Source organism: Spinacia oleracea, chromosome 4 (assembly GCF_020520425.1).
Source record: "Spinacia oleracea cultivar Varoflay chromosome 4, BTI_SOV_V1, whole genome shotgun sequence".
Taxonomy (NCBI): domain Eukaryota; kingdom Viridiplantae; phylum Streptophyta; class Magnoliopsida; order Caryophyllales; family Amaranthaceae; genus Spinacia; species Spinacia oleracea.
Genome location: NC_079490.1, coordinates 11673256 through 11683314, shown reverse-complemented (window position 1 = coordinate 11683314; position 10059 = coordinate 11673256). Strand labels below are relative to the sequence as shown.

The window sequence follows — 10059 nt, the reverse complement described above, 5'->3', positions numbered from 1 at the left end:
ATTTTGTACCTATTTATTTGTGTTCCAAAATTATGAAAACTAACCCCCAAAAAAATGCAACAAATAAACACCCCAAATCCAAGCTAGCTAGATATATATTATATTCAATCAAGTTGAGTACGATCATAAATAAAAAGATAACTAAGATGATAAGACTTGTACGTAGTTATTACTTGTCATGCCGTGATGTCATACACTCATACCGTTTATCTCAACAAAAATGTGTTGGTGTAGTGTGCTCCACAATAACTATTACGGGTAGACCTGTTAAACCGGTCGGTCGGGTCGGGTTGTAAAAAATTATTTTCGGGTTCGGGTTAGATCGGGTCGGTTACTTTCGGGTACGGGTTTACAAATGCTTGTTCAAGACCCAGAACTTTCGGGTTCGGGTCGACCCAACGGGTTGAGAGATTTTAAAACGCGCATTATATTTTCATTAATTTAGGTGATAAATATACAAAATATGGGCACAAATTAACAAATTTTCCTACACAAGTTTATATTTAGTCAAATTCAACCATAAAATGACGTATAATTCAAATTAAAATCATATTACACACAATAATAGTAAAAACAGCGTGTTTATTATGCTTAAATTTTCTCATAATCGCATTTATTACTATAAATACAACGATTTTCAATCGGTCGGGTCCAAAACGGGTTCGGTCGGATTTTGACCCATTACTTTTCGGGTTGCTCGGGTTCGGATAAAATCGGGTTACGGGTCACAAAATCTTGTTCAGGACCCAGTATTTTCGGGTCGGGTTCGGGTCGATTTTCGGGTCGGGTCGATTTTTGACAGGTCTAATTACGGGCCATCAATTTAGCAGAATATATTAATCCTTTTCCCTATAACCCTGCCATGGCCCATGAGAATTGAATGTAGAGGGGAAGATGCAATGAGAGAGATCACTTCCATGGAAAGATATGGATATGCATGATATGCATGCCCAGTTGCCAATGCAAGTTGGCAACGACAACAATTACTATTCCTTAAGCATGATAGATATTTATCTATATCAATTAATTAAGCTGAAATAAATGTATGACTTGGGCGCCCCCTTTCTTGTTGGATCTATATCAATTAATTAAGCATTCAAACGTATTTCTAAATTCTAATTATGGGGAGTATTAATTAATTCTGGTAAGTAAATACTCAATTCTCAATGGTTCTCTATGTTTCTTTTTAATTGTTGCTCTAAACTAACTTTTTCTGTTACTTTATAATTATCATTTTTATTGTCGATGTAACTTCCACTTTAATAACTTAAGTTACTAATTGCACTGAAAATGTTAGTCGTTATTATAAAATGGAGTGAGAAATATAAAAACTAGGTAGTTGTGAACTTGTGATGTCATTTGTCGGCGTAACTGAGCGAAAATGGATTAAGGTAATAATTCGCATCACGTGTTAGAAAATTAGGTAGTAAATGATATAATTTTTTTAAAAATATAAGTAGGAATTGACAAATTCCCTTAAAAGTTACTCTGTACTTCATCCATCTTTTTTATTCTTTACGTATTCCGTTTTAGACGTCTTTAATCTTTACGTTTGAAATATTTTATTTTATATGGTAATATAAATGTCCCTAATATTCTGTCAAAAATCGTGTCAAGTGATTGCTTTAATCAATCAAATTATCGGTGCATTAAATGTCACATTTTCCCATTGGGCATCGAAATCTCTCTTCCCATTCACAATGTTAGATTTTAGATAAAAGTGGAAACATTATTAATAACGTAATTTGCATTGTTTAAGTACAAAAAACCAAAGACCGTTCCTCTCTCCCCTCTCAAACCCTAGCCTCTATTAACGTTTTTTGAAGAGCTTCGTCGATTTTTGTCTGTGGAAAACCTCAACCTTACACTTCCTCCTTTGCGTGAGTTTTTTTCTCTCTCGAAAGACAAGAGTTTTTTTCTCCTTTGAAGGAGTTTTTTCTTCTTCTTATGATCGCAGATTGAATAGGTACAAGGGAAGAATTTTATTTCGCTGGAAAATCGATTCGTCGGTTAAGATTTGTGTGGTGTCAAATCAGAGATCAGTTCTACGTTTACCATCAATTGATCAGATATAATTCAAGTTCAAAACTACAATATGTCGAAAGACCCCATCGATGAAGGTTGTATCAAACAACGATGTGAAAGAGAATATACATGATGTTCAAGTGCATTATCGTAGTTTTGCTAAAAATGAGTTTTATTTGATTCAGCTTGTTGTACATTCAGATCTGTTTTGTTGATGTCATATAAATTTTTATCAATAAATAATAAATGTGAAAAAAAGAATATTTACCGACATTAATTATTTGTTAAATCACGGGCATGATAACAAACTTAAAGATTAAAAAGATACAGGGAGTAGTAGATTAATATGTCATACTCCCTTCGTCCTTTACGTATTTCATTTATGATGGCCTATTTATTCTTACATTGAGAATCTTTCATGTATAATTTCATTTTATATAATCATATATAAATGGCTTAATATTGTGTAAAAAATATGCCAATTGAGTATTTTAACCAATTAAATTCATTAGGGCATTTAATCTTATATTTTTTTTTTCAATGGGGCATTAAATATTTCATACTGTCTCAATGTCAGATTTTGGATAAAAGTGAAAACAATAAACGTATTTGCATTGTTTGAATAAAAAGTAGAATAAATCTCAATCCACATTAATTAGTCGTTAAATCGTGTGCATATTATCAAACATAAAGAACAAAAAGGGACAGGGAAAATATAACTCACACTTCATATTACATTAATCAGAGCAGATCAGACCAAAACCTAGAAAAATCAGATCAGACTGACCGAGGAGAAAGGACGGACACGGTGATGGCGAGTGATGAATGGTAAAATTCCTCCTAAACAACTGTTACATTATTGTAATTGTAAACAAGCCCAATCATCATTCTCCATAATATCATTTCCTTCTTCCTCCCTTCACCTATCTGTAGGAAAAACCCACAATTCTATCTCCTGCAGTAAGACTTTCACCATGTCGTATTACCCTTTAAAGTACCATCTTTTCATCCCCACAGATCATCACCTCCAAAGTACTTTTCCCATGCCCCATTTTCCCCCTTGCCACCATCCTATTCCATTATATATTGAGAATGACTTGTGGGTGTGATGGGTATTTGGGAGCTCAACCACATTCTTTGCCTCTGTTTTTCTGGGTACAAGAAAAAATATGGGGTTTCTTAGAAGTGAGGGTGTGGTTTACAAGCCTGTTGATGAGCTTGATGACAATGATGAAGTTTATATTAGCCCCATTGTTACAGGTCTGTTCTTGTTCATATTGCACATCAACTGTTTGATATTATGTCTGTTCTTTTCTTTTGATCATATGACATTTTGACATTGATTACTTTAGTTTTAGCAATTGGGTTGTTGTTAATTTTGCTCACATATGATGTTTTGTTGGAGTTTTTGTCATTTTGATTTGTGATGATGGGTTTTTGTAATACATGAGTAGTGTTTTCCTAGGAAATAATAAATACTTTACTGTATGATGAGAAAAAGACTAAATAATCATATGAATCATGATAATTTTCAGCATTGTGGTGTTATAATTAGTAACTTAAAGAGTTGAAAAAGCAAGATGGTTTTTTTTTAATATGATGTTATGTTAAGGGTTTGTTGTACTTAAATAAGGTCATCAAGGTGTTTTGATTATATTTTCAGCAATTGCATTTCTTTTGATTAGTTAAATTTCGAAAACTCGATAGTTGTCAAACTTGCTCGAATTTGGGTTTTAGCTGATCGTAATAATATAATGCCAACTTTCGTTTATGCTTGTTTTATGCCTTTTTGGGTTGGTTTAACTCTGTGACAATAGAGTGATTATCTGTGTAGAAAGGGATAAATGTAATTGATTGCTGAGTCTTGATATTCTGGGCTGAGAATGAACTTGAGGTATCAAGTTGGTAGCAGTTTAGGTATAAAGAGAACATGATTAAAATCATTACTGATTTTTCCTAATGTGATGTGATCAGCTCCACGTCTGGCTGGATTTTTGGTCAAACTCTTTGTTTGGTTTCTGGAGTGCAGGATAATAGGAACTATTATAGTGTACTTCCTCAAGAAAGACAATTTGATTCATAAGGTATTTTAAATTTGGACGCTTCTTGTTGGATTATGTCATCATTTATCCGTAGGCAAAGAAAAAAACATGACAGTGGCTGTAAAAAGTTTCTCAAAACAATATGAAATGTCATTCAGTACAGTTATGTAGATGGGAAAAATCTTTGACATGCTTCTTAGTTTCTTACTAAAATTTGTTCTGCAGCTTGTTTCATATGCCGAGCTGGAAGAGTCACCTGTATATGTTCCGTTACATCCTTCTGAAGGTACTACCTACCTCCCTTGGGAACACTCCATTTACGTTGTTATTTCAATAATTCATCTCAGTAGAAACAGATATTTTGATAACATCACCCTTATTTTTGGTGGTCACAGAGATCTATAAAAGCCGATTTAGGCATTTAGCTATACTAACAAATTAATCCTACTTTCTTGCCTTCATATTTCTCTATAAATTCAGTGAATCAACTCCTTTACATATGGATGTTTGGAGCTGGTTCAGTCAGTGTTATGGTTCATTTTATTAATATATATTAAGTAATTCGTTGCAGACCCCCCTGAGCAAGAAGTACGATGCACCAAATCTAACAATCCATGTGAACGAGTACATGAGGTGTTGGAATGCCTGCCTTCTACTTCTTCAGGAAGTATTTCAAGTGAGACAAATCCTTGGTTTCGACGCCGGACAATAATGGACTACTCAGAAGCCTACAAATCTGGAGTGATGACTCCAAGCATGGTATAGCGTTGTTATTTAAGGATATATGGAGTACTTATATGTTAGTTGTTCGGCTTCAACCTTGAATGGTGATTATTCAATTGCGTATTTTCCTTCAATGGGGAGGAATGGCCCCTTTTATGTGTTACAGTACCTAGCATAGATGTTTATTCTTTTCTTTTATAGCTAGCTGTTTCTTCACTGATGTTTATACGTAACTTATTTTATGTTTACCAAACAATCAGAAATGTGTTACTCTTTTTGGATGGATGTCTCATTTCAAGGGAACAAGTGGTTGAAGTGCTTCTTTTAGTTTGTTTGCAGGTGGCAGAGAGATTCATTAGAGCTGTTGAACTATCATCTAATCCTAAATGCAATATGGCATTCTTTATTAGTTGTGACGCCAAGAATATTCTGGAGCAAGCTGCTGAGTCTACTCTTCGTCATGCAAGAGGTATGAGACTACTATGAAATAAATTGGTAAAGTAGTCCTTTCTTTCACATATTCCCACAACTACATCAAAGTGTTCTACTTTTTGTGTGTGTTTATTTTACTAAAAGTTACAGACATTGAACTGCCTACGTGTACATGTGCTATATAGTTCCCATCCCCGCCTCAGTGGCGATCAATTGACTAGTCTTTTGACTTTTCTTGTTACCTGAAAATTACCAGTTTTTTCTCTTTCCATGGCCTCACTTGTTCCCCTCGTGGCTATGATGCCTTGCAGGAGAACCACTTTCAGTTCTGGATGGAGTGCCAATAGCCATTAAAGATGAAATAGATTGCGTCCCTTATCCAACTACAGGTAAGCTTTTTTCCATGGTTTTTATCTTTTAAACATAAGAAAAACTCTTGCAAAGTTGTGGTTATATTTGGTGGACGAATACCCTGATTTTTACTGTAATATCTTTTAGGAGGTACAAAATGGCTGCACAGGTTTAGAACCTGCAAAAATGATGCTTGTTGTGTCGAGCGTCTGAGATCATGTGGTGCATTACTTATTGGGAAAACCAACATGCATGAGCTTGGTGCTGGGACAAGTGGGATAAATCCTCACTATGGGTATAATGTTTTCTTCATTTATAGGAGTAATATCATATCTGTTCACTTTCTACATTTATCCAAACTTCCAAATCCTGTTTTTTTTTCTTTCTGGCCGCAGTGCAGAATACTGTTACCTTAATTCTGTTCTTCTGAAAAAACTAGTTTTTTCCATGAGAACTTTTTTTTTTTTGAAACTTCCATGAGAACTTGCTTCAGGATGATTTTCTTTTCATTTTCTCTTCCACGACTATTGTAGGGTTACTCGAAATCCTTATGATACCAGTCGGATAACTGGTGGCTCTTCTAGTGGATCTGCTGCAGTTGTTTCTGCAGGATTATGTCCTGTTGCTCTTGGTGTTGATGGCGGCGGTAAATAAAACATCATATTGATGCATCTCATTAAATGACCTTGTACAATGTACATAAATTGATTAGTAACGAATGCTTGATAATATTTTATGCAGGGTCAGTCCGTATGCCTGCAGCTCTATGTGGTGTTGTTGGTTTCAAGCCAACTTTTGGACGTGTGCCTCATACAGGGTGGGCACTATGTTCCTAAAATTCTTATGCTATACTTTATTTTAACAATATGAGTCTAAACTGAGCCATTTATTGTCATTTTTTATAGAGTACTTCCTCTGAACTGGACAGTTGGGATGGTTGGAATTTTATCTGGCACAGTTGAAGATGCTTTAATAACGTAAGTATCCCTTTGCTAAGTTCTCATGTACTTGTTCTCTTCACATGGGTTAATATCTCTGATAAGTATGTGATCTCATTTCAGTTATGCAGCTATTAGCGGCCAACACCTCTTAGACCGTCCTACAGTTTTGGCGGTAATGATGCTTTAACTAATAAGATAGGTGCAATTTACATTAATATGAATCAAACTTCAGTTGGCACAGTTCATATTCATGCATAAGTTTCTTTATCGAGATCTTATTATGAAGATGAAGAGATAACAGTTTAGGACTGGGATTCCTTTAAAGGAGATAGTTGAAAAAAGAACATGCTAATAATGATTTACGTCATTAAAAGGAAATCCACAGAAAACCCACCATCTAATGGCTCCATCTTCCAAGCTCAAAAGGGATGCAACATATACAAGCCTGGTTTCTCCATACCATTCTTATTTGACGCTCAAAGTTGCATTTTATACTAAGTTAATAAAGTCTGTTGCTTGATATAAGCTAAAAGTTGATAAATTTTAGTAATGTTAAATGTTATATTCTGGTATTATCATTTTTTTCCTTTTATCACTTGTTGATGCCCAATATTATGGATTATATGTTGACTGTAGACATGATTTTGAGATCTTACCAGCCTAAAGTAAAACTGCCTCTGCTGAATCCAAAGACATCAATTGGTGATATCAAATTGGCGAAGTATGGGAAGGTTAGTCATTCATCTGACCTTCTATATACATGTAACAAATATATTTAACTATATAGTAACTATTGTCATTCTACTAATCATTTTTTGAACTACTACCTGTCTACCTTTGTTTTCACATCTCCTGGCATCCATAGTGGTTTGATGACTGTCATGCTGATATCAAACTTTCTTGCTACCGTGCTCTTGACAAGCTTCGGAATTGTTATGGATGGGAGGTAATTAATTTATTCATTCCTGACCATTTTGTGAAGCATATGTTCTCTTTTGCTCAGTACTCTAAATTTGACTTTGATATGCTGGATCCCACATATAACAATGACTGACCATGAATTTTAGTAGGATAGGGTAACTGAAAAGTTTAAATATTATCCCGTTATAATAAAATTGCCTTGATTTTTCAAGACTATGGAGGTGACAATACCGGAGATAGAAGCAATGAGACTGGCACACTATATAACAATAGGATCTGAGTGCACTGCTGCTCTTGACCATCTTCGGCAGAAATTGTAAGTTATGCCTCCTGCTTTTTTTTTAGTCAAGTGCTCATCTGCTCATTATGCTTGGCTGACTAGCTCTTTTTGTACGAGATAGCGACTCTGCGGAACTTGGATGGGATGCACGAGTGGCGCTTTCTATATATAGTGCTTTCGATGGCATGGAGTATATTAAAGCCCAGAAAGTCAGGTGATACCAAGTTTTGTACCTTTGATTTATGTTAATATTATGGCGTGACCGAATTAGGGAATACATGTATCACCAAATAAACTGAGAAAAATACATGAATCTTGCAATCATGAACCTCACATTCTTCTGAAGTCCTGCCCATTAAGTGATTTTTGAACAAGAAGCACAATGAGTGGTGAAATATATTTCATAAATTTGTTTTACAAACCTCACAAAGAAACATCTTTTGTTGAAATTCTAAATTTTCTCACTTATGGTTTCCCAAATTCCATGCATTCAATAGGTTTTCAGTTTATTATTATGGTTTCTTGGGTATGATTGATGACTTGGTGTAACATTTTCTCTCATTTGCCTGCAGAAACCGTCAGATGCATTTCTATAACAAAATCTTTTCCAGGGCAGATGTTATTGTCACTCCGACAACTGGGTATGTTCTTTGCTATCACCTCCCCTCTGTCGTTAATGTTTTGGACCTTGGCCACAGATTTGTTTAATGTTGATAACAATGCGTATGTGCATCGCGCACCACCTGTTTCTATCTGTGAATATATTAAGGCTCTGCTACTTCATTTGCAAAAATAATCATTCTTTCTTCAGGATTTAGTTTATATCGTACTGTCAGCTTAATTTGTCACATTTGTTATGTCAGTGTAACTGCATACCAGATCAAGAATGATGCTTTAGAAACCGGTGAACTCGATTACATTAATGGAGGTACACATTAATACAGAAGAAAGTGTTTGAAGCTTTGAAGAGTTCGGCTTACTTTCTAAAGAAATTTGATAAGTTATCTGCAATTATTTTATTTTCAGCTGCAATGGTACGCTATCAAATAGCAGGAAATTTCCTTGGCCTTCCTGCAGTTACTGTACCGGTGAGAAACAATTCTTTTGCCTTTTGCATTACTTTCTTTAAGTGAAAATGCGGTTAATCATATCACTCTTCACTGAACAAATTCAATTACTTTTGTAGATTGGATATGATGAAGCAGGGTTGCCTATCGGCCTGCAATTTATCGGGAAACCTTGGGCTGAAGCAACATTAATTCACATAGCTTCTGCAGTCCAGGTAAACCTTCCCATTTTCAAGAATCCGTCCTGAAAAACTGTTAGGGTGTTGCCATGATTTTACCAAAATATCTTTGTTATAAATGTCTCCTTCTAAATTTATCTCCACTCCTCCATTTAGATAGGGGTATGTGACAATTTTATTCCGGACATCCCAAAATAGTATTCATGATTATTTTTTTCCGGATGAAGTTAGGATCACATAGCAAAAGTGAAACTGTCACCCCTGATTTCCTGATAGGCTGATACTACCACTAGTGGTGAAATGTTTTTATCAAATGACAAAGAGCATAGAAACCGGATCAATATCACCCATGAGAGACTTTTTGTTTCCAGTTTCTGTTTTTTACAAAACTAAAAACCAAAATATGAAAACCACAAAAAGTAGTTTCCAGTATTTTGTTGTTAGTTTTCAAAATTAACATGATTACTATAAGTATGACTTTTTTGGTTCATGATTCAATATAATCATGACTTATAAAACCAAAAAAAAAAAAAACTAAAAACTGGAAACTAGCTGTGATACCGAACGAGCCCTGGTTTCAATTAATCACTTTTGTCACGCCCTGATTTCAGATGTTTACTAACTCTACTTGCTTCAGGCTCTGTGCATTCTGGACTACAAGAAGCCAGCAGTTTTTTACGACCTGTTCAACTCAGTATGATCAGATTTGACCTTCATCAAGGCGTAGTCCAAGCTTCAGAGTAATACTGCTGTGCCTGGGAGATGAATAGGCCGGGCAATTTGTACTGAAAAACTATTTAGTTACTGTTAAAAATATGATTGAGCTTAATTGTTAAGTGATTATAGTTGGAAATATCATTTGTTAATACATTCTATTTGGATAAACTTGCATTATTTATTTTTGTGCTTTGAATAATCTCAAAAACCTAGTGTATGCCCCAACAAGATCGATCTGATAATTGACCGTTTATGAACACAGTCGATACAGATATTGTCTCGTAGGTATTTCCAGTCAAGCTTTACAGATCAAACCCATTGTAAGTCGGGGATGATAAGGGCGATCTGATAATTGACCGTTTATGAACACAGTCGATACAG

The 10059-nt window shown here is 34.9% G+C and overlaps 1 protein-coding gene across 1 annotated transcript; it reads left to right on the top strand.

The window, feature by feature from the left end:
• The first annotated feature begins 2903 nt into the window (after nt 1-2903).
• Nucleotides 2904-9846, top strand: LOC110792712 (fatty acid amide hydrolase). Its single transcript, XM_021997533.2, has 20 exons — nt 2904-3285; nt 4000-4109; nt 4293-4353; nt 4639-4826; nt 5130-5259; nt 5534-5611; nt 5721-5868; nt 6107-6219; nt 6315-6390; nt 6479-6550; nt 6635-6686; nt 7174-7245; nt 7380-7460; nt 7648-7751; nt 7837-7929; nt 8288-8356; nt 8579-8643; nt 8742-8803; nt 8902-8997; nt 9599-9846. Exons 1-20 carry the CDS (start codon nt 3195-3197, stop codon nt 9659-9661), a joined length of 1824 nt encoding a protein of 607 aa, XP_021853225.1. The 5' UTR covers nt 2904-3194; the 3' UTR covers nt 9662-9846.
• Nucleotides 9847-10059: the final 213 nt, after the last annotated feature.

Coding starts and splice junctions, on each gene's coding strand:
- LOC110792712 (XM_021997533.2), top strand. CDS start 3,195: ATGGGGTTTCTTAGAAGTGAGGGTGTGGTTTACAAGCCTGTTGATGAG. Junction 5,612..5,720: donor CGTCCCTTATCCAACTACAG/GTAAGCTTTTTT, acceptor AATATCTTTTAG/GAGGTACAAAATGGCTGCAC. Junction 6,687..7,173: donor ACCGTCCTACAGTTTTGGCG/GTAATGATGCTT, acceptor AGATCTTACCAG/CCTAAAGTAAAACTGCCTCT.